The sequence below is a fragment of the Desmodus rotundus genome, chromosome 2 (genome assembly GCF_022682495.2).
Source record: "Desmodus rotundus isolate HL8 chromosome 2, HLdesRot8A.1, whole genome shotgun sequence".
NCBI classification, from domain to species: Eukaryota; Metazoa; Chordata; class Mammalia; order Chiroptera; family Phyllostomidae; genus Desmodus; species Desmodus rotundus.
The window spans coordinates 103,474,804-103,499,633 of NC_071388.1; the positions used below are offsets into that span (position 1 = coordinate 103,474,804).

Below are 24,830 nucleotides of genomic sequence, written 5' to 3' on the forward strand. Positions count from 1 at the left end.
CTGTCAGAATAACAACAAATTATTCTGCATCTGTTATGGTACTCATAGTTGTTTTAAAGGGGGAAAGACAAAACTCCTCCAATGCAGTGAAGTTAAGTACTTGAAAGATCACTTCATAGAATGACACATTTCCTGAGATGGTATTTCTCTAGATAAACTTGAAGACACCTTAGAATTTATCCTGGGACTCCCTAGAGGTCCTTGGGCAGTTTGAGAAACACTGTCCTAAACATTTCTCAAATGGTCTCCTTACCATATTCACCTGCTGTTGCTTGGAATTCACGGTAATCTCTACACTGCTCTCCTGGCTTGCGAAACCATCCTCCACCCCAGCCACCTTAGCACCATTTGTAAATGCAGATCTAGCCACGTCCTCTCTGGTTCCCATTATCCACAAGACTCCCTTACATCACAGTCTCACTTCTCAACACTCTTTTCCTTACTTCCAGCAACTCCCCATCCTTTGGGGATCTTCTCCCCATGCTAAACTGAAACTGTTTTTCACAGCTATACCTTTATTCCAGCTGTTCAGGCCCTCCTGCTGGCTTGGAGCGTTTCCTCTCACCCAGCTCCTATTAATTTTTTCTAGGAAGACTCCTCTTCACCTTGAACTCACTCCAACATCCCTTAGGGGCTTTTCATTGTGTGTGCCTAATACTCTGGGCTTATTCCTCTAATTGCACCTACTAAGGCAGCAGATGTGTCTCTTGCTGGGCAGCACCTTGATCATTTCTCTATCTTCACCTCCTACTCCAGGGCCATGTACAAAACCAGCCCTCAGCACCCAACTTTGATGCTGTCTCATTGTTCCCTGTGAGGCCCTTCTGACGTGAAATAGCAGAATCTATGAGCAAGTAGGCTGAGACTGAGCATTCAGTTACATCATCCTATAAAGAAGACATGGGGAGAAGCTTGACTTCCCATGGCCCAGAAGGGGCAGTAGAGATATCCACAGAACTTACAAGGGCCCTCATTGGTAGCTCCAATCCCACTGCCACAACTACAAGCTCCACATCTAGCTCAATCCTCTCCATATCAGGGTGGAAAAGCCCCAGGTCTATGGCATCACTTACCTTTCTCGGGATTGATAGGGACTGGGGTAGCTGTTGAGCGTGTGCTTGTGGATGTGCTGGGAGTTGAGGTTATAAGGGTCTGGGAAGTTGTTGAGGGTAGTGATGTTGCTGTGCTTCTCTCACTGTCTGTCCTCAGTGAGGTTGTGATTGCTCCTGGCATGCAAGGAGAAAAGCATGGAGTGGGTCTTACAGTCACAGAGTAGCAGAGTCAAAAAGAGTCATAGACTTAAAGAGCTGGAAGAGACAACTAGAAACCCTTTTGTCTGTCTTCTGATCATACCCAAACCACTCCCTGCAGGTAAGCAGTTGTCTAGTGGGGCAGAGGGAATGGTGACCTTGTCACCCACCACACCCCCATTCACTTCATCCTCTTGTGGACCTCACCTCAGTCCTAACCTGGTATTGTTAACTCACCATCCTCTCTCAAGCACTCCTCTAGGCCAGATTGAACAAATGGGGCCAGACTGAGTAAGAGGCCAAGACACTGGGGTCCCCTCCTACCTGATGTCTCAGTCTTCACAGTGGAGCTTGAGGGTACTGTGGATGGTGAGAAAGTGTTGATACTAGACAGAAGTGTGGGATGACCTGCGTATATGGTGGTGGAGTTCCAGGTGACTGCAGGGCCAAGGGCTGCTTGAGAGAATAAAGAATTACTGGTTGAAGTATAGAAACTCGGTATGGTCTGGGCTTTGCTCACATTACCAGAAGAAGTAAAGTCAGAGAAGGCACAGCCTGTTAATGGCTGTAGTGTAGGCAATGTACTCTTAGAATACTTAGATGCTAAAAAAGTATCAGGGGTGGTCTTGATTAAAGGGTAAGTTGTACGTAGAAATGACAAAGTCAGTGTGTATCCAGCTATGCTGTTGTGATTACTTGTAGAACTCATATATGTTGGCCTTGTAGTAGAGTTGGTAGTGGAGGCTACCATCTGAACAGTTGCAGGATGCTCAGGGGTGGGTGTGCTTGACTTGCTCACTGAGGATGTTGGGACTTGCATGGTATTCATCAAGGAGTTACTGCCAGAATCTACAATGGGAATGACCACTGTGGTCATGTTGTCATGGATAAGTGAGCTTGAGGTTGTTGTCAGAACTTCTCCACTTGTGGACAAAGTAGTGAAAGGAGAACGAGAGGCTGCATCACTCAGGGTGGTAGAACTGACTGTCGTTTGCCCTTTAGTTGCCCCAGATGACAAAGTTAGCATTGCTGTTTGGGTCCTGTGGCTGCCTCTGACTGGGTTTGAGATTATTGTTGTGCTGGTCCTTGAAGGTGACAGAGTATGGGTAACAGTTTGTGGAGATGTGTGCACATTTGGTGTGAATGGAAATGTGACTGTTGAGAAGGTGTTAGTCACCTGGTGGATGGAACTGACAGTTTCAGATTCTCTAGTGGTTCCTGTACTTTGAGTCTGAGCTATCTTGGAAATAGCTGATGTTCCCTGAGGAGAGATGCTGGAAGAAGTTAGGGTTGTTGTCTTGTTGGTCTCCCTGTTGTTGAGACCTCAGAGATGATGGTTGAAATGGTGTTGGGGACAATAGTGGGCATGATTCCCATGGGTGGAGTAGTCTCATTACTTGTTGCAGTGGACAACAATTCAGTTGTGGACTGAGTTGTGTAGCTTTCCATGGAGGAAGTTGGAGAGAAACTCTTAATCTTATCTGAGATGGATGTCTCTGGGGAAGCACTTCCTGAAGTTGTTTGGCTACTTGCAGTGGAGGAGGAAGCTGTAGTAGCTATGCCCACCAAGGTGCTTTCCATTACCACAGAGGCCATTGTGCTGGTGAGCGGTTCCCTAGTTGTCACTGTGTCTTGAACCTGGCGGGTCTGGAAAATGGCTGATGTTGTGTCAGGTGAGGTGCTGGTAACAGGTAATGGTGATGGTCCTCCTGGGCCTGTCAGTGTCAACACTACAGAGGTGGACTGAGGAATGGTGCTTGTTATAGGAAATGATATGTCTCCTGAGGTTCTGAGGGTGGTGTCAGGGCTGGTTGGTGCTGCCCACAGTTCTGTGGTATTAGTAGTGACCTGAGTTGTGTGACTTTCCCTGAAGGGTGCTGGGGTGAATGTTGTCACTTCACCTGAATTGGATGTTTCCTGAGGAACATTTTCTGAGAATGAATATCCAGTTGGTTTGAATGAAGAAACTGCAAATGTGACCATCTTGATTCTGTTTGTCATGAGAGAGACTTAACTTGTGGTTTGTGATTCTTGTGTGGTCTGTGTGCCTTGAGTGTGATCTATCTGGGGAATAATTGATGATTCTTGAGGAGAGGTGGTGGTAGAGAGTGGTGTTAACTGCCTCGTCGGGCCTACTGTTACAGATTGGTGAGATATGTGTGCACTTGGTATGGATGAAGGAGATGCAGACTTGACTGTTTGGGTGGTTTGAGTCACACTGGAACTTGTGCTTGTGACATGAGTATCTCCAGTTGTCCCTGTGCCTTGTGACCAGTGAGTCTGGGAAAGTGCTATGGTTGTTTCCTGAGGAGATATGCTCAGATAGGGGTATGTGGTTAGCTCTCCCCATTAGCCTATTGTAGAGACTTTAGAAGTAACCCAGGAAATTGTGCTAGCTGTAGAAGTAGATATGTTTTCTGTCACCAATATAGTGGCAGCTATTGGTGTTGACAACAGTTCTTTCTGTGACTGAGTGACATAGCTATCAATGAAGCATGAAGAAGTGACAGTTGTTGTTTCACTGGGAGTGAATGTTTCACGAGAAATATCTGTAAAGTATGAGTTGCTTTTAGATGGCCATCCCATTGTCTTTGTGTCTTTGTTCTGGTGGGTGTGGAAAACCGTAGATAATTTTGGAGTTGAAGAACTGGTAGAGAGTGACACTGATGGTATATCTGACTCCCATGTTGTAGAAACTTTAGAAGTGAGTGGAAGAAAACCTCTAGAAACAGATAGTGATGTCTCCCTGGTGTTATCTACCATGGCATATTTTGAGGTTGGTGCTGTCAGCATTTCAGATGTTGACAGAGCTGTGTTGCTAACACTAAAGGAAGATGAGAGAGCTGTTTCACCAGAAGAGGAGGTTGCCAGAGAAATACTCCCAGACAGAATATGTTCACTTGGTAAAAAGAAAGGTATTGATGTTATCACTACTGTGATTTCACAGAATTCAGGTTCTACAGTGGTTTCCATGACCTCAGTCTGGTAGTTCTGAGAAGATGCAGGTGTGTCCTGAGTAGATGTACTGAAGGAGGAAGGTTTGGGTTGTCCCTCTAGTCCAGTTGTCACAGATACTGCTAAGGTGACTGTACTAATACTTTTACTTGCAGGTAGTGGTGTGTCCATTTTGTTTCTTACAATGGTATAAGTTGAAATTGCTGCTGTTGAAATATCTGATGATGTCAGAGATGAAATGCTGACACTAGAAACAAATAAAGTGCTTTTGTGATGAGTAGTGGATCTCTCCTGAGAAATGCATTCTGTAAAAGTGTGTTCACTTATGGAAGAAAAAGGAGTGCTAACTGCTGAGATCACTGGTTGGAGATTCCCTGTTGATCTCCATGCTCTGGATCTGATGGTCATGAAAAGATGCTGATGTGCACAGAGTAGAGGTGCTGAAAGAGGATGCTGTTGCTAGTTCATTTATATCAGATTTTGCTGAGACTGCTGAGGTGACCGGAGTGGAAGTTGTAGTTACAGACAGTGGCATGTCCTCTGTTTTCCCCATAATGGTGTGTGCTGAGGTTGGTGCTCCCACCATTAGACAAGTTGTCAGTGGTGTGTGGCTAACATGAGATTGGGATGAAGTAGTTGCCTCACCAGAATTGAATGACTCCTGAGTAACAACTAGAGTAACAATGTTTCCACTAGATGAGTAAGAAAGAGCTGAAGTGCTGATATCTCTGATGATAGTTTGTGATTCCTTGGTGGCCTCACTGCTGTCTTCTGGTGGTTCTGTAAAGATGCTCATGTGTCCTGAGTAGAAGTGCTGAAAGATGGTACTGTTGTGTTTCTATCTACTTCAGTTGTCTCTTAGACTGCTGATGTGACTGGACTAGATGTCGTAGTTAAGACAGTGATATATCCTCTCATTTCCCAAAAGACAAGTATGCTGAGCTTGGACTTTCATCATTTCGGAAGATATGAAATGTGTGTGGCTGGCACTGGAATGGGATGAAGTGATTGTCTCATCTGAATAGGATGTCTCCTGAGTAACATGTGAAGTAACAATTTTTCTACTTGGTGAGGACAAAGGAGCTAATATGCCCACTACTGTGACAATGCTGCTTTGTGCTACTTTGTAGCCACAGTGCTCTCAGTGTGATGGTTTTGTGAGATGCTGCTATGTGCTGAGTAGAAATGCTGGAAGAGGGTGCTGTTGGTCATTCATTTCCTTCATGTTCGCTGACTCTGCAGAGGTGACTGAAATACAAGTTGTAGATACAGACAGTGACATGTCTTCTGTTTTTCCAACAGTGGAGTATGCTTAGGTTGGGGCTGTCATTTATCATGTTCTAAGATTCATGGGGCTCTCATTACAATGGGAGGGAAATGTGATCTTACCTGAATAGGATGTCTCATCAGTAACATGTGAGGTAACATTGTTTCCAATTCCTGATGCTGAAGGAGCTGTTCTGCTCACTCCTGTGACCATGTTGATTTCTGCTTTCTTGGAGATCTTAGTGAGGTAGTTCTGTGAAGAAGCTGATGTATCCTGAGGAGAAGTACTGAAAGAGGATGCTGCTGTGTGTCCATCTCCTTCAGTTGTCTCTGAGACAGTTGAGATGACTAGAGTGGAAGTTGTAGTTACAGACAGTGACATATCCTCTATTTTCCCAACAGTAGAGTATGTTGAGGGTGGGGCTGTCATCATTCCTGATGTTGTCAGATATGTGTGGCCGATGCTAGAATGTGATGAAGTGGTTGCCTCTCCTGAATACGATGTCTCATGAGTACCACGTGAAGTAACAATGATTCCACTCAGTGAGGATGAAGGAGCTAATGTGCTCACTCCTGTGACGATGCTGGTTTGTGCTTCCTTGTTGGGCTCAGTGCTCTCAGTGAGGTGGTTCTGTGAAGAAGCTAATGTATCCTGGTTAGAGGTGCTGAAAGCAGATACTGTTGTGTTTCCATTTCCTTCAGATGTCTCTGAGGTTGCTGCGATGACTGGAGTGGAAGCTGTAGTTACAGACTGTGACATGGCCTCTGTTTCCCCAACAGCAGTGTACGTTGAGGGTGGGGCTGTCATCCTATCTGATGTTGTCAGATATGTGTGGCTGACACCAGAGTAGGGTGAAGTGGTGGACTCTCCTAACTGTGCTGTCTCCTGAGTACCACGTGAAGTAACAATGTTTCCACTCAGTGAAGATGAAGGAGCTGATGTGCTCAGTCCTGTGACAATGCTGGTTTGTGGTTCTTTGTTGGGTTTCATGCTCTCAGTAAGGCGGTTCTGTGAGGATGTTGCTGTGTGCTGAGCAGAAATGCTGGAAGAGGGTGCTGTTGCTGGTTTGGTTAATTCAGAGTTCACTGAGTGTGCTGATGTGACTGGAGTGAAAGTTGTAGCTACAGACAGTGACATGTCCTCTGTTTTTCCAAGAATGGAGAGTGTTGAGGTTGGGGCTGTCGTCAGTTCTGACAATGTCAGAACTGTGCCTCTGACAGTAGAATGGGATGAAGTGGTAGCTTCACCTGAATGGGATGTCTCCTGAGTAACATGTGAAGTAACAATGTTTCCTCTTGGTGAGGATGAAGGAGCTGATGTGCTCACTCCTGTGAAGATGCTGGTTTCTGTTTCCTTGTTGGGCTCAGTGCTCTCAGTGAGGTGGTTCCGTGAAGAAGCTGATGTATCCTGGTTAGAGGTGCTGAAAGCAGATACTGTTGTGTTTCCATTTCCTTCAGATGTCTCTGAGGTTGCTGCGATGACTGGAGTGGAAGCTGTAGTTACAGACTGTGACATGACCTCTGTTTCCCCAACAGCAGTGTACGTTGAGGGTGGGGTTGTCATCATTCCTGATGTTGTCAGATATGTGTGGCCAACGCTAGAATGGGATGAAGAGGTTGTCTCACCTGAATACGATGTCTCATGAGTGACAACTGTAGTAACAATGTTTCCACTCAGTGAGGATGAAGGAGCTGATGTGCTCACTCCTGTGACGATGCTGGTTTGTGCTTCCTTGGTGGGCTCAGTGCTCTCAATGTGGTTGTTCTGTGAAGATGCTGCTGTGTGCTGAGTAGAAATGCTGGAAGAGGGTGTTGTTCCTTGTTCATTTACCACAGTGTTCTCCGAGTCTGCTGAGGTGACTGGAGGAAAAGTTGTAGTTACAGACAGTGACATGTCCTCTCTTTCTCCAGCACTAGAGTATGTTGAGGGTGGGGCCGTCATCTTTTCTGATGTTGTCAGATGTGTGTCTCTGACAGTAGGATGGCGTAAAGTGGTGGTCTCACCTGAATGGGATGTCTCCTGAGTCACGCGTGCAGTAACAATGTTTCCTCTTGGTGAGGATGTAGGGGCTGTTGTTCTCACTCCTGTGACCATAGTGGTTTCTGGTTCCTTGGAAGTCTCAGTGCTCTCAGTGAGGTGGTTCTGTGAAGAAGCTGATGTATCCTGAGTAGAGGTACGGAAAGAAGATACTGTTGTGCTTTCATCTCCTTCAGTTGTCTCTGAGGTTGCTGAGGTGACTGGAGTGGAAGCTGTAGTTGATGTTGTCAGATATGTGTGGCCGATGCTAGAATGTGATGAAGTGGTTGCCTCTCCTGAATACGATGTCTCATGAGTACCACGTGAAGTAACAATGATTCCACTCAGTGAGGATGAAGGAGCTGATGTGCTCACTCCTGTGAAGATGCTGGTTTCTGGTTCCTTGTTGGGCTCAGTGCTCTCAGTGAGGTGGTTCCGTGAAGAAGCTGATGTATCCTGGTTAGAGGTGCTGAAAGCAGATACTGTTGTGTTTCCATTTCCTTCAGATGTCTCTGAGGTTGCTGCGATGACTGGAGTGGAAGCTGTAGTTACAGACTGTGACATGGCCTCTGTTTCCCCAACAGCAGTGTACGTTGAGGGTGGGGTTGTCATCATTCCTGATGTTGTCAGATATGTGTGGCCGACGCTAGAATGGGATGAAGAGGTTGTCTCACCTGAATACGATGTCTCATGAGTGACAACTGTAGTAACAATGTTTCCACTCAGTGAGGATGAAGGAGCTGATGTGCTCACTCCTGTGACGATGCTGGTTTGTGCTTCCTTGGTGGGCTCAGTGCTCTCAATGTGGTTGTTCTGTGAAGATGCTGCTGTGTGCTGAGTAGAAATGCTGGAAGAGGGTGTTGTTCCTTGTTCATTTACCACAGTGTTCTCCGAGTCTGCTGAGGTGACTGGAGGAAAAGTTGTAGTTACAGACAGTGACATGTCCTCTCTTTCTCCAGCACTAGAGTATGTTGAGGGTGGGGCCGTCATCTTTTCTGATGATGTCAGATGTGTGTCTCTGACAGTAGGATGGCGTGAAGTGGTGGTCTCACCTGAATGGGATGTCTCCTGAGTCACGTGTGCAGTAACAATGTTTCCTCTTGGTGAGGATGTAGGGGCTGTTGTTCTCACTCCTGTGACCATGGTGGTTTGTGCTTCCTTGGAAGTCTCAGTGCTCTCAGTGAGGTGGTTCTGTGAAGAAGCTGATGTATCCTGAGTAGAGGTACGGAAAGAAGATACTGTTGTGCTTTCATCTCCTTCAGCTGTCTCTGAGGTTGCTGAGGTGACTGGAGTGGAAGCTGTAGTTACAGACTGTGACATGGCCTCTGTTTCCCCAACAGCAGTGTACGTTGAGGGTGGGGTTGTCATCATTCCTGATGTTGTCAGATATGTGTGGCCGACGCTAGAATGGGATGAAGAGGTTGTCTCACCTGAATACGATGTCTCATGAGTGACAACTGTAGTAACAATGTTTCCACTCAGTGAGGATGAAGGAGCTGATGTGCTCACTCCTGTGACGATGCTGGTTTGTGCTTCCTTGGTGGGCTCAGTGCTCTCAATGTGGTTGTTCTGTGAAGATGCTGCTGTGTGCTGAGTAGAAATGCTGGAAGAGGGTGTTGTTCCTTGTTCATTTACCACAGTGTTCTCCGAGTCTGCTGAGGTGACTGGAGGAAAAGTTGTAGTTACAGACAGTGACATGTCCTCTCTTTCTCCAGCACTAGAGTATGTTGAGGGTGGGGCCGTCATCTTTTCTGATGATGTCAGATGTGTGTCTCTGACAGTAGGATGGCGTGAAGTGGTGGTCTCACCTGAATGGGATGTCTCCTGAGTCACGTGTGCAGTAACAATGTTTCCTCTTGGTGAGGATGTAGGGGCTGTTGTTCTCACTCCTGTGACCATGGTGGTTTGTGCTTCCTTGGAAGTCTCAGTGCTCTCAGTGAGGTGGTTCTGTGAAGAAGCTGATGTATCCTGAGTAGAGGTACGGAAAGAAGATACTGTTGTGCTTTCATCTCCTTCAGCTGTCTCTGAGGTTGCTGAGGTGACTGGAGTGGAAGCTGTAGTTACAGACTGTGACATGGCCTCTGTTTCCCCAACAGCAGTGTACGTTGAGGGTGGGGTTGTCATCATTCCTGATGTTGTCAGATATGTGTGGCCGACGCTAGAATGGGATGAAGAGGTTGTCTCACCTGAATACGATGTCTCATGAGTGACAACTGTAGTAACAATGTTTCCACTCAGTGAGGATGAAGGAGCTGATGTGCTCACTCCTGTGACGATGCTGGTTTGTGCTTCCTTGGTGGGCTCAGTGCTCTCAATGTGGTTGTTCTGTGAAGATGCTGCTGTGTGCTGAGTAGAAATGCTGGAAGAGGGTGTTGTTCCTTGTTCATTTACCACAGTGTTCTCCGAGTCTGCTGAGGTGACTGGAGGAAAAGTTGTAGTTACAGACAGTGACATGTCCTCTCTTTCTCCAGCACTAGAGTATGTTGAGGGTGGGGCCGTCATCTTTTCTGATGATGTCAGATGTGTGTCTCTGACAGTAGGATGGCGTGAAGTGGTGGTCTCACCTGAATGGGATGTCTCCTGAGTCACGTGTGCAGTAACAATGTTTCCTCTTGGTGAGGATGTAGGGGCTGTTGTTCTCACTCCTGTGACCATGGTGGTTTGTGCTTCCTTGGAAGTCTCAGTGCTCTCAGTGAGGTGGTTCTGTGAAGAAGCTGATGTATCCTGAGTAGAGGTACGGAAAGAAGATACTGTTGTGCTTTCATCTCCTTCAGCTGTCTCTGAGGTTGCTGAGGTGACTGGAGTGGAAGCTGTAGTTACAGACTGTGACATGGCCTCTGTTTCCCCAACAGCAGTGTACGTTGAGGGTGGGGCTGTCATCCTATCTGATGTTGTCAGATATGTGTGGCTGACACCAGAGTAGGGTGAAGTGGTGGACTCTCCTAACTGTGCTGTCTCCTGAGTACCACGTGAAGTAACAATGTTTCCACTCAGTGAAGATGAAGGAGCTGATGTGCTCAGTCCTGTGGCAATGCTGGTTTGTGGTTCTTTGTTGGGTTCCATGCTCTCAGTAAGGCGGTTCTGTGAGGATGCTGCTCTCTGCTGAGTAGAAATGCTGGAAGAAGGTGCAGTTTCTTGCTCACTTGCAGCAGCATTCCCTGAGTCTGCTGAGGTGACTGGAGTTGAAATTGTAGTAACAGAATGTGTCAGGTCATCTTGTTTTTTTGTGTTGTTGTCTGTTGAGGGTGTTACATTTAATGAATATGTTGTCCTGGGAGATGTGTGGCTGACACTAAAAGGAGATGTACCTTGAGGAAAAGTCCTTGTTGTAGTTTCAGGAAGTGATGTTGATTTGTCATTGCCTTTATTTTAAGAGATAAAGACACATGAGATGTTACTTTTTTGTATCTGGGTAGTTTATAAGTTGATTATTTTGCACACAACAATCCGTGTCTGTACAGGTCATTCTGTATTGTGGTGCTCCACATTGTTTGGCTGTAAGGATTTATCTATTTAACCATAGCTAATATTTCTACCAACACTGTTGGCACCTAGTCATAAGTAATTTTGCAGTGAATATGTTTGTGGTAACTTTTTGTCTCTATTACCAATTACTTTAGAGGGATAATAATGAAAACATTTTTAGTGTACCTCCTAGATTTTCCATATAAGCCATAATAGCCAAGAACATATGCTTCAGTCTCAGAATGGTGTTTACATTATAATGCACGTGAATTTCATGCGATCTAGAAAATTAAAAAATTGTGACTTCCGGCCAAGAAGGAGACTTAGGTAGACACACTGTTCCTCCTTGCACAACCAAAAGAAGAACAACAATTTAAAAACAAAAAACAATCAGAACTGACAGAAAACCAAACTGTATGGAAGTCAGACAACCAGGAGTTAAAGAAGAAACATCCTTCCAGACTGGTAGGAGGGATGGAGACAGGCAGCAGGGTGGAGAGGGCTCAAGGCAAGACAGCTGCTGGAGGACCAGGGCGGGCAAGGCAGTGGCTTGCAGACTAGGCAGTCCCACATTCATGTGCAGATAAACTAGGAGGAACAACTGGGGAGCGAGACAAACCACACAACCCAGAGTTCCAGTAAGGGAAAATAAAGCCTCAAACCTCTGATTCCAAACACCCATGGGGGTTGAGGCGGTGGGAGAAACTCCCAGCCTCACAGGAGAGTTCATTGGAGAGACCAACGGGGTCCTAGAATGTACACAAGCCCACTCACCTGGGATTCATCACCAGAAGGGCCCAATTTCATTGTGGGTAGCGGGGGAAGTGACTAAAAACCGGCAGAGAGTGGAACAAGCACCATTGTTCCCTCTCAAACCCCTCCCCCACATATAGCGTCACAGCGTAGCAATGAGTATTGCACCCTGGTGAATACCTAAGGGTCGGCCCATCCCTTACTACATAACAGGTGCGTCCAGAGGGGGAAAAAAATGGCCCAAATGAAAGAACACTTCAAAGTTCCAGAAAAAATACAACTAAGTGACAAAGCGATAGCCAACCTATCAGATGCACAGTTTAAAACACTGGTTATCAGGATGCTCCAGGAACTCACTGGGCACTTAAACAGCATAAAAAACACCCAGGCAGCAATGAAGGTTGCATTATGTGAAATAAAGAAAACTCTACAGGGAACCAACAGTGAAGGGAAGGAAACTGGGACTCAAATCAACGGTTTGGAGAAGAAGGAAGAAATAAACATTCAACCAAAACAGAATGAAAAAACAAGAATTCAAAACAATGGGGAGAGGCTTAGGAACCTCTGGGACAACTTTAAACATTCCAATATCCGAAACATAGGGGTCCCAGAAGGAGAAGAGAAAGAACAAGAAATTGGGAACTTAGTTGAAAAAACAATGAAAGAGAACTTCCCCAATTTGGCAAAGGAACTAGACTTTCAGGAAGTCCAGGAAGCTCCAGGGAGGAGGAACACACCAAGGCACATCATAATTACATTAGCCAAGATTAAAGATAAGGAAAGAATCTTAAAAGCCACAAAAGAAAAGGAGACAGTTACCTACAAAGGAGTTACCACTAGACTATCAGCTGATTTCTAAAAAAAAAAATCTTGCAGGCAAGAAGGGGCTGGAAAGAAGTATTTGAAGTCATGAAAAGCAAGGAACTACATCCAAGATTACTCTATCCAGCAAAGCTATCGTTTATAATAGAAGGGAAGATAAAGTTTTTCCCGGATAAAGTGAAGTTCAAGGAATTCATCATCACCAAGCCCTCATTATATGAAATGTTAAAGGGACTTATCTAAGAAAAAGAAGATCAAAACTATCAACAGTAAAATGACAACAAATTCACAACTATCAATAACTGAACCTAAAAAACAAAAACAAACACAAAGTAAGCAAACAACCAGAACAGAAACAGAATCACAAAAATGGAGATCACATGGAGGGTTATCAGTGCGGAAGAGGAGGGGGTAAAAGGTACAGAGAATAAGTAGCATAAATGGTAGGTAGAAAATAGACAGGGGAAGGGTAAGAATAGTGTAGGAAATGTAGAAGCCAAAGAACTTATATGTACAACCCATGGACATGAACTAAAGGGGGGGAATGTGGGTGGGAGGGGGTGTGCAGGGCAGAGGGGAATAAAGAGGGGGAGAATGGGACAACTGTAATAACATAATCAATGAAATATATAAAAAAAAAGAAAATTAAAAAATTTTGCATATCCTCTGCACACATTTATTTAATACTATAATGGGGACAAGTAGCCTTCTCTCTCTCTCTCTCTCAATCTCTCTCTCTTTCTCCCTCGCTCCTGTTTTCCATAGAGCTTTTTGTTCTTGTCTTTATTCCAGTTTCTATTTCTGCCAGCTTTTTTTTTTTCTGTTTGTCTTGTAATATCATTCCCCAAAATCTTCCAGTTTTTACTTCCAGTGATAATCTTGTGACCTTTTTTCCTTAATTTCTCTCTACTATTCCACTTGAAAGCCCTGAAACTTTCTAGCCTATTAGGACCTTCTCTGAACAGAAAGAGAGGGGGAAAGTTGTGAACCGTATATTTGAATGCCTGACATACCAAAATACATGCACTGTTAACAGTATATGTGAACAACTTGTACTATCATATGAACTTTGATTTCAATTTAAAGCATTTTGGGGTATACACAATAATACAAGATAATTTACAAGGACTCAGTTTAAAGAGAATCAGTTTTCTCTGGAATAATGTGAGGATTCTTTGAGGGGCATATACCTTGAAATAGAAATACCTTTCTATTTCATTTTACTTCCCTTGAGGACTTTTGCTGTGGCAGTCCCTCTACCTACAATCCAGAACTTTCCTTCCTTATATCATTTTTTCCTTTTATTGAGAGTAAATTCTGTTTACTTTTCAGAATCATGTAAGGGACTGATGTCAGGACAATCTGCTTTTTACAAACCTCAGCAAGCTTACAATTTCTCAGGGAACCACCACCTTGCAATTCCCAGCAAAGCCATGAATAGGTGAGGTGCAGAGCCCACAGAGCCAGGGGCCCAAGCTACTTCTAGAATCCCACAAAACTGTTTTTATGTTCATTTCTTTCACAATCGGAAGGAAAAAAAATAGTGTAATAATAATGAACATGTAATAATGAATCCAGCCTTGATTGCATTAGTCTTTAGTCCAACACAATCATAAAACATAATTTTAAAAGGTTGGTTTTTTTTTTACCATAGAAAGGGGCCTAGAAAAGCAAAAGTGCCTAGGTTCCATGGAAGTCATTGTGTGGCCCTCTTGCCAGATGGCCTAAACAAAAATTTAGACACATTAATAAAGATACAGATATACAAACATCAAATCATTACATTGTACATTTGCAACTAATGTAACATTATATGTCAATTATAACTCAATTTAAAAAAGGCTTAATAGTATACGCTGATGACAATCTAATTTTGTTTTATATTTCACATTAGTTTGTGTACCTTGCTTTGATTTTCCCCAAAACTGTATTTAGCTTCAAAAAAAGTTTACTTAAAACCACAGAGCCAATTTTTTGGCTCACCCCTTATGTGGATGCTAAAGTTTTCCCCATACAGTTATTGAAATATAACAATGAATCCGGCTTTAATAAATTTATAATATGTGGTTCTTTACTAAAAACTTTTTTCCACTTGTCAAGAGATGTTCTCTCAAGAATTATGAACATCAATCCCTGGCTGGTGTAGCTCAGTAAATCGAGTGCGGGTCTGTGAACAAAGGGGTCACCAGTTCGATTCCTGGTTGGGGTACATGCTGGGTTATGGGCCAGGACTCCAGTGGGGGCGCGTGATAGGCAACCACACACTAATGTTTCTCTCCCTCCCTTTCCCTTTCTCCAGATATAAATAAAATCTTTAAAAAAATTTTTTTAAAAAAAGAATTATGAACATCAAGGCTAAGACACCACTCCTTATTTTGAAGAGAGCTTTTTTTCTGAAAGGTTTCAAAATACTAAAATGGAAGAAGGAAATTTTTCATGATTAGTCAAATTCAAATATTCAGAGCATTAATAAGGTTAATATTTAGTAAAAAGTGCTTCTCTGGTGTTTGAGGGTTCTGTGCATACATTTAGGACTCAAAAGTAAATCTGTCAACTACATACTCTAATTTTTTTTATATCCTATAATGTGACCCTGGCCAGGTAGCTAGTTGGTTGGAGCATCATCCTGTACACCAAAAAATTGGGTTCAATCCCCAGTCTGGGGTATGTGTGGGAGGCAACTGATGGATGTTTCTCTCTCACATAGATGCCTGTCTGTCTGTCTCTCTGTCTTTCTCTCTCTCTCTCTCTCCCCCACTCTACTTTCTCTCTCTATAAAAATATCAGTGAAAACATATGTTTGGGAGAGGATTAAAAATAACAATGATAATAATAAAAAAATAAAAACCTGCTCTGGATACAAAGTTTAGACATGCCTGGAGGAAAGCTTAAAGGAAAAATTCTGCAATAAAGACTAAGAGGTGGAGAATTCAAAAAGATTTATGCACCCTTGTGTTGGTTGCAGCATTTTTTACAGTAGCCAATATATGGAAGCAACCTAAGTGTCCATTGATAGATGACTGGACAAAGAAATGGTATGTATATATAATGGACTATTACTCAGCCATAAAAAGAATGAAATCTTACTATTTGTGACAATATGGGTAGACCTAGAAAGTATTATGCTAAGTGAAATAAATCAGAGAAAGACAAATACCATATGATTTCAATTATATGTGGAATCTAAGAAACAAAATAAATGAACAAACAAACAGAAACAGACTCATAGATACAGACAACAAACTGATAGTCTCCAGGAGGGAGGGGGTTGGGAGGGTGGATCAAAAAGGTGAAGGAATTAAAAAGTACAAACTGACAGTTACAAAATAGTCACAGGGATGTAAAGTACAGAATAGGGAATATAGTCAATAATATTGTAATAAGTATGTATGGTGTCAGGTGGGTACTAGAATTATCTGGGGAATCACTTCCTAAGTTATATAAATAGCTAACCATTATGCTGTACCTGAACTTAATATAATATTGAATGTCAACTGTAATTGAAAAACAATTTTTTAAGTACTAGGCCTTGGCTATGTAGGTCAATTGGTTAGAGCAGGGGTCCCCAATTCCTGGGCCGCAGACCTGTACCAGTCCATGGCCTGCTAGGAATGGGGCCACACAGCATGAGGTGAGTAGCAAGCAATCGAGTTAAGCTTTGCTCACATTACCGCCTGTCTCCCCTGTCTCTGACCCTCTGCATTCTATGAAGGGAAAAATTGTTTTCCAAGAAACCAATCTCTGGTGCCAAAAAGTTGGGGTTATAGTGTCATCCTGATACAACAAGATTGTGAATTCAGTCCTAGGTCAGGACACATAAAAGAATCAACCAACGAATTCATAAGTGGGTGGAATAACAAATCAATATTTTCTCTCTCTCTCTCATTAAAAATCAATAAATTAACCAAAAAAGACTAAGGGGTAGAAGTGCAGGATTTTCAGAGAATGAGGCACCTGATCAGGGTTGCTTCAAATTAAAAAAAAAATAAATCCAGGAATATAACAACTCATGGCTGTCTTTCCTGTGAGGAAGAAGTCAAGGTTAGATTACAAAGGTGATCAGACCATTTAAAACTCGGTGGTGGGAGGAAGTGTTAAACTCTTTCAACCTGAATCAGAGCATTTTTTAAAAAGCAAATTAAGTTTCTACTCCCCCTTTTCTTTCTGTTTCTAACATTTGTCCCAATCTAACAGAAACCTAAGTAGGTGCACAAACTCTAACCCTGGTCACATTGTAACATGATGTTAATTTAATTGATCATCTTTTTCCAATTTATTTTCTAGGCAGAATACTTAAATACCAATGTGTTTTGTTTAAAATGTTTGAGTGCACTCAAACTAGCTACAGACAAAGCCTGAGCCACCTCTAATTTATTAAAAATAAGTGACTCACTTCCAAACTCAATTAATAGTTACTAACTACAGGTGACACTCTTCAGCTGGTGTGCACAAATGCATGGTTTGAGCTTCAGAGTATGTTAGGAGAAACTTGCTCCCTACTTAACCCAAAATGACTTTGTTTCAACTTTAAAAGGGAACTTCCTTTTACAAAAAAATTATTTTATTGTTGTTCAATTACAGTTGTCTGCATTTTCCCCCCACCACTGTCCCCCATGCCAGCCTCCCTTGCTTCCACCTTCCCCCTTGGTTTGTGTCCATGTGTCCTTTACAGTAGTTCCTGAAAGGAACTTCCTTTATTTGGAATAATGAGTAGCTTTGTTTAAGGGATAGCAAATTCTGGGTTGGCCCTCTACTCAATAAAGTTTCAAAACAGTTTCTCCAGATAAAGTTTAGAGTGGAAAACATTCACTATGCAATTATTATTAACCTTACTTCATTTTCTTCAGAATATAAATGGGAGCAATGATCTATCATCTGTCTTTCAGTTACCAGACAAAAGCTACTGACATGCCAAATATACTAAACTATTATACATTCTTGGCAAGTAGCATCTTTTCAGATCCTACATCATCTCTGTAAAAATCACTATCAGTAGCAAAAGTTTCTTGAGAGCACAGCCCAATTTTTTTGACTTTTGGTTGTTTATAAAAGTAATACAGCTCTATTTTCCAGCAATATGGAAGAAGAGATAAGCCTTTAACTACAAAACCTGCAAATGCCAGATAATGTACAACAAATGTTTTCTAAATGCAGAGCTGAGATCAGAAGGAAGAAAGAGAAACACACAGACCTGAAGGATTTGAAAACTAAAATAGTAAATTAGAGCTCTCAGGATTTGCAGATTTCTGAGATTTAGTGTTTAGGGTTTTAAGGACTACATGGGGAAAGAAGACACTGACCTTAAATCAGGACTCTATGAATTGAATATTTTCTGCATAAAGCTGGAACCCTCAGTGACAAGGTAAGCTAGAAACATCAGGAAGAAATAAGAAAAAGATAGATGAATGAAGGACCTAATTAAGAAAAGAACTGAAGTTAATAACATAAAAACAATTGAAAATAAAATTATTAAAGTCAAAAGTTGGTTCTTTGAAGATAAAATAGACAACCTCTGGCAAAGTTAATTAAGAAAAAGAGAGAAGAAAAGAAAGGAAGGGAGGGAGGGAGGAAGGAAGGAAGGAAGGAAGGAGATAAAGATTAGAGCAGAGATAAGTGAAATAGAGATGAGAAAATCAATGAAACCAAAAATTAGTTCTTTGAAAGACCAGTAAAGTTGACAAAATTTTAGCTAGATGGAATAAGAAAAGAGAGAAGACTAAAATCAAAAATGAAAATGGAGACATCCTACAAATTCTGCTGAATTATAAAGGATTATAAGAGAGGACTATGAATAATTATACATTAAAATATTGGGTAACCTAGCTGAAATAGTCAATGTTTATCTCAGAAACACAAAACCTATCAATACTAAATCAAGAATAAATAGAAGGACTTCTGGCTCTGGCTGGTGTAGCTCAGTGGATTGAGTGAGGACTTCTAGTTGATATGGCAGCATTGGTAAACACAGCTCACCTCCTTGCACAACAGCAATCATTCAGAGCTGTCAGAAATGGAGCTGAATGGAAGTCCTAACAACTATGGAATTAAAGAGGAAAACACATAGAGGGGTAGGAGGGGTGAAGATGAGAAACAGGCTGGTTCCACACCCACATGTTGTGGTTAAAAATCAGGAGGGTATCTCAGGAGTGAAGGGTCCCAGTCTCACATCAAACACCTCAGCCCAAGGATCCACTGCCAGGAAGATAAGCCTCCATAACTTCTGGCTGTAAAAACAAACAGGGAATGAGTCTGTGGAAGACAGAAACTTCTGCAGTCCCAAGCAGTTCCTCTTAAAGGGCCCATGCACAGACTTACTCGAACTCATTCCCTCTGAGACCCAGCCTGGAGGCAATAGACTGAAAGGCATTGGAGAAATATAAGGAGGAACTGAATTGTCTGGCATCAGGGCAAGAGCTCAAGGGTAGCTTTCTCTCAGACAGAAGTGCTGGCAGAGGCCATTGTTTCTGTTTTGAACCCTCCCCCCACAGCCAGAGCTGGCAGGCAGCACCATTTCTGAGACTCCAGCCACCCGTGGATCACTTTGTAGCTTTAGGTCGTGTGGCCCCAGAAAGAACACAGGTGGTGGCTGACCTTGAACATACCAACATCAATCAAGGCTCAACTATAACAGGTGACACAGTGGGAGCACCTTGAACACCCAGCTTGGGTGAGAGTTGAGGCTGTGACACTGGATTCTATAGGACCCCTACTACATTAGGCCACTCTAACAAGCTTGGGAGACATAGCTACTCTACCTAATATATACGAACAAACACAGGGAGGCTGCCAAAATGAGGAGACAAAGAAACATCACAAAAATGAAAGAAGAAAACAAAACTCCAGAAAGAACTAAACAAGAGGGAGACAAGCAATCTATCAGATGCAGAGTTCAAAAACACTGGCTATAAGGATGCTCAGTGAACTTAATGAGAACCTCAACAGCATAAAAAATATCCAGTCAGAAATGAAGGATACACTAATTGAAACAAAGAACAATTTACAGAGAATCAACAGGAGAGTGGATAAAACCAAGAATGAGTAAGGAACCAAAAAAAAACCCCCCAAAAAACCCACCAATAAGAACAGCAAAAGGAAAAAGAAATCCAGAAAAACGAGGATAGTGCAAAGAACTTCTGAGATAACTTCTGGCTGTAAAAACTAGTGCAGGTTGGGGTGGCAGAATAAACTGCCAGTCTCTCAAGAGAGTCCATTGAAAGGACCCACATGGCCCTGGAACGTACACAAATTCACCCACTCTCGGATTCAGCACCAGAGCAGCAGCTAGAAGGGCACCAGCCCCTTACAGGAAGTGGGGGAAGTGACTGGAAACAGGGTGAGAGCCAAGCAAGAGACTTTGTTCCCTCTCTGACTCCTCCCCCACATACAGTACCACAAAGCAGTGAAACAGGTTGACCTACCCTGGCAAATACCTGAGGCTCCACCCCTTACAACTTAACAGGTGCACCAAGATGGAGTCAAAGCAGCTCTGCCCAATACACAGAAGCAAATACAGGGAGGCTGCCAAACTGAGGAGACAAAGAAATATGGCCCAAATGAGAGAGCATACCAAAACTCCAGAAAAAGAACTAAGTGAAATGAAGATAGCCAACCTATCCTAAACAGAGTTCAAAATACTGGTGATAAAGATGCTTAGAGATCTCACTGAGTAGGGCAAATGCATAAGGGAATAAATGAAGGCTACACTAAGTGAAATAAAGAAAAATCCACAGGGAACCAACAGTGAAGGGGAGGAAACCAGGGTTCGAATCAATTATTTGGGACATAAGGAAGAAATAAACAGTCAACCAGAACAGAATGAAGAAACAAGAATTTTTTAAAAAGAGGAGAGAATAAGAAGATGTCTGGGACATCTCCAAACATGCCAACATCTGAATCATAAGGATGGCAGAAGGAGAAGAAGAAGAGAAAGAAGTTGCAAATCTATTTGAAAAAATAATGATAGAAAATTTCCCTAATTTGGGGAAGGAAATAGACATGCAAGTCCAGGAAGCAGAGAGTCCCAAACAAGTTGGACCCAAAGAGGGCAACACCAAGACACATCATAATTAAAATGCTAAAGGTTAAAAATAAAGAGAGAACTTTAAAATCAGCAGGAGAAAAGGAGAGAGTTATCTACAAAGGAGTTCCCATAAGACTGTCAGCTGATTTCTCAAAAGAAACATTGCAGGCAAGAAGGGGCTGGAAAGAAATGTTTGAAGTCATGAAAGACAAGGACCTACATCCAAGATTACTGTATCCAGCAAAGCTATCACTTATAATAGAAGGGCAGATAAAGTGCTTCGCAGATTAGGTCAAGTTAAAGGAGTTCATCATCACTAAGCCCTTATATGAAATGTTAAAGGGACTTATCTAATAAATTGAAGAAAATAAAAAACTATGAACAGTAAAGGGACAACAAATTCACAACTATCAACAACAGAACCTAAAAAAAAAAAAAAGGAAAAACAATGAAAGCAAAAACTAAGCAAACAACTAGAACAGGAACAGAATCAGAGAAATGGATACCACATGGAGGGTTTTCAGGGGGGAGGGGAAGGGGAGGAATGGGGGGGGAATGTACAGGCAATAAGAAGCATAATTGGAAGCCATAAAATAGACAGGGAGAGGTTAAGAATGGTATAGGAAACAGAGAATTCAAAGAACTTATATATACAAACCATGGACATGAACTAAGTGGGGGGAATGCTGGAGGGTTGGGGGTGCAGGGTGGAGGAGGAATAAACGGGGAAAAATTGGGAAAACTGTAATTGCATAATCAATAAAATATACTTTAAAAAAAAGAAAGAAAATCAGTTAGTTACCTACAAGGTAGCTCCCATATTACAGTCAGTATTTTTTTTTTTTGACTTCTCAAAAGAAATTTTGCAGGTCAGAAGGGATTGGCAAGAAATATTCAGAGTGATGAAAAGTTCACCTACGGGAGAACCAAGGTGGCAGCGTAGGTACACACACTGCGCCTCCTCGCACAACCAGAACTGACAGAAAATCAAACAAGGAAGTCTGACACCAAGTAGATAAAAAAGAAACATACATCCAGACCGGTAGGAGGGGCGGAGACGGGCACCGGGCGAAGAGGACTTGAGTGGCCGTGGCGGGACCGAGACTGGCGGAGTGTGGGACGAAAGTGGCAGGCAGTCTGACCACTAGCAGACCCTGCAGCCCCACATTTGCGCACAGATAAACTGAGAGGGCCGGACTCAGAGTGGCGGAGAACGGGCAGGCAGAGCGGCGGGTAGCACCCCTCGGCCCCACACTCGCACACAGATAAACCAGACAAACAGCAGGGAGCAAAGCAGACTACGCAACCCAGGGCTCCAGCGCAGGGAAATAAAGCCTCAAGCCTCTGATTGAAAACGCCCATGGGGGTTGGGGCAGCAGCAGGAGAGACTCCCAGCCTCACAGGAGAGGTAGTTGGAGAGACCCACAGGGGCCTAGGGCGTTCACAAGCCCACCCACTTGGGAACCAGCACCAGAGGGGCCCAGTTTGATTGTGGGTAGCAGAGTGAAAGATTGAGGTCCGGTGGAGAGTGGAACAGGCACCATTGCTCCCTCTCGGCCCCTCCCCCACGTACAGCGTCACAGCGCAGCCACCACCATTACCCCGCCCCCGGGTGAACACCTAAGGCTCCGCCCCTTTAAGTAACAGATGCGCCAAGACCAAAAAAAAAAAAAAAAAAAAAAAGGCCCAAATGAAAGAACAGATCAAAGCTCCAGAAAAAATACAACTAAGCGAGGAAGAGATAGCCAACCTATCAGAGGCACAGTTCAAAACACTGGTTATCAAGACGCTCACAGAATTGGTTGAATTTGTTCGAAAACAAGATGAAAAAATGAAGCCTATGCTAAGAGAAACAAAGGAAAATATACAGGGAACCAATAGTGATGGGAAGGAAACTGGGACTCAAATCAACGGTGTGGACTAGAAGGAAGAAAGAAACATCCAATCAGAAAAGAATGAAGAAACAAGAATTCGGAAAAATGAGGAGAGGCTTAGGAACCCCCAGGACATCTTGAAACATTCCAACATCCGAATTATAGGGGTGCCAGAAGGAGAAGAGGAAGAACAAAAAATTGAAAACTTATTTGAACAAATAATGAAGGAGAACTTCCCCAGTCTGGCGAAGGAAATAGACTTCCAGGAAGTCCAGGAAGCTCAGAGAGTCCCAAAGAAGCTGGACCCAAGGAGGAACACACCAAGGCACATCGTAATTACATTCCCCAAGATTACAGAGAAGGAGAGAATCTTACAAGCTTCAAGAGAAAAGGACACAGTTACCTACAAAGGAGTTCCCATAAGACTGTCAGCTGATTTCTCAAAAGAGACCTTACAGGCAAGACAGGCTGGCAAGAAGTATTCCAAGTCATGAAAGGCAAGGACCTACATCCAAGATTACTGTATCCAGCAAAGCTTTCATTTAGAACGGAAAGGCAGATAAAGTGCTTCTCAGATAAGGTCAAGTTAAAGGACTTCATCATCACCAAGCCCTTATTATATGAAATGTTAAAGGGAGTTACCTAAGAAAAAGAAGATAAAAAATATGAACAGTAAAAATGACAGCAAACTCACAGTTATTAACGACCACACCTAAAACAAAAACAAGAGCAAACTAAGCAAACAACTAGAACAGGAACAGAACCACAGAAATGGAGATCACAAGGAGGGTTATCAACAGGGGAGTGGGAGGGGGAGAGACGGGGGAAAGGTACAGAGAATAAGTAGCATAAATGGAAGGTAGAAAATAGGGGGAGGGTAAGAATAGTATAGGAAACGTAGAAGCCAAAGGACTTGTATGTATGACCCATGGACATGAACTATAGGGGGGGAATGTGGGAGGGAGGGAGTGGGCAGGATGGAGTGGAGTGAAGAGGGGTAAATGGGACAACTCTAATAGCATAATCAATAAATATATATTTAAAAACATATAGTTTTTTTAGTTACAGAATTTATAACTTTATATCCTGTTTTTATTTTTATTTTTCAAGCATTAATTATGTATATATATTTTAAGATTTTATTTATTTATTTTTAGAGAGGAGAAGGGAGGGAGAAAGAAAGGGAGAGAAACATCAAAGTGTGGTTGCCCATCATTCGCTCCCTACTGGGGACCTGGCCTGCAACCCAGGCATGTGCCCTGACTGGGAATTGAACCAGCGACACTTTAGTTTACAGGCTGGCAGTCAATCCACCAGCCAGGGCTTATATCCTGTTTTTAAACTTTACCTGGTATCATGAGCATTTCTTCATGTTTTTATTTTTTGTACACATAGCCTGAAGATAGACAAATATTTTTGTCTTGGATGGTAGTTTTTTTTATCTTCCCTCTTTTGGAAACATGGAGGAGGTAGCTCAGGGATATTGGGCAGTTAAGCCCAACAGCAAGATCTTAGGTGTTGCATATCAACATCCTTTGCTGACCTCTGGAGGACCCCTTTCCAACAAAGGCATTCCCTCAACCAGAATCCTTTCTTTGTTACTGTTCCCATTTCCCTATAAATAGCAGCAGCACAGGGGTAGGTCCCTCCAAGAGCACTTCCTGAATGTGTCCAGCTATACACACCTATCTGTGACTTAATGAGAGTTCAGAAATTAACAAGCATATTGCTTCTTTGGTTGTCATATTTTCCTTAAGAAAATTTACTTCATGTTTGTTCCATCATGGTGTTACTACGTGTATGTGATAGTGTGTGTGTCCATGCCCCTTATGGAACACTGGACATTGCCTTTATACATTAAATAATATTCCATCATAAGGATAGCCCATAATTAACCGTTTTCAGTGTGTTGCTATTATATGTAAAGTTTTGATGACTATCTTTGTGTATAATATTTGGTTTTGTTTTCATTATTTCAGTTAACTTCCTTAACATAAATTTCTCTAGGAGAAATTATTGGTTAATGCTGTTATAAAATGTTAATGTCATTAATGCATACTTTGCAGAAAAGTCATGTCAATTTAGTCTCATTAGTAATATATAAGAGGGTACCTGTTTCCTAATACCCTCTCCCTTTGAAAAAATCTTTGGTAATACCAATTTTAAATTTCATCAAACAGGGGTGTGCCTGTCTTTTGAATCTTTAGTTAAAGAACTCACTAGTCATGGGCTGAGTTGATTAGAGTCTCCTGTAGCAAATAGCAAGGTGAGCACCTTCATGTCGATGACAGTTTTATAGTGTAAGGAGGGGAGTAGGTGTGGTCTTACCGAGACTCTAAATCTCTTGGGCTTGTTGCTAGAAGGAAGAGATTAGCACTGGTTACATCAAAACTGCAGTGTTGTATTTG

General features: G+C 42.6%; 2 protein-coding genes across 5 annotated transcripts in view; both read right to left on the reverse strand.

Annotated features, from left to right (window-relative positions):
* The window catches only part of MUC4 (mucin 4, cell surface associated), a 65,540-nt gene that overhangs the window by 30,100 nt on the left and 10,610 nt on the right, over positions 1 to 24,830 (reverse strand). Inside the window, exons 2-4 of one of the 4 annotated variants that reach the window (XM_045185844.3) lie at positions 5,595 to 10,850; positions 1,575 to 1,703; positions 1,074 to 1,226 (exon numbers count right to left, since the gene is read on the reverse strand). In XM_045185844.3, the coding sequence (XP_045041779.2) occupies positions 1,074 to 1,226; positions 1,575 to 1,703; positions 5,595 to 10,850 (5,538 nt within the window). Of the gene's footprint in view, positions 1 to 1,073; positions 1,227 to 1,574; positions 1,707 to 5,594; positions 10,851 to 24,830 lie in introns of all 4 variants that reach the window. The other 3 variants (XM_045185843.2, XM_045185846.3, XM_045185847.2) reach the window with 3 other exon arrangements.
* Positions 1,711 to 4,540, reverse strand: LOC123478444 (mucin-4-like; the record flags this gene model as incomplete). The annotated part of the gene is given in 2 exon segments (XM_045185848.3): positions 1,711 to 2,537; positions 2,540 to 4,540. Coding segments are annotated over 2 exon segments (1,539 nt in total), but the record flags the coding sequence as incomplete, so codon positions are not given.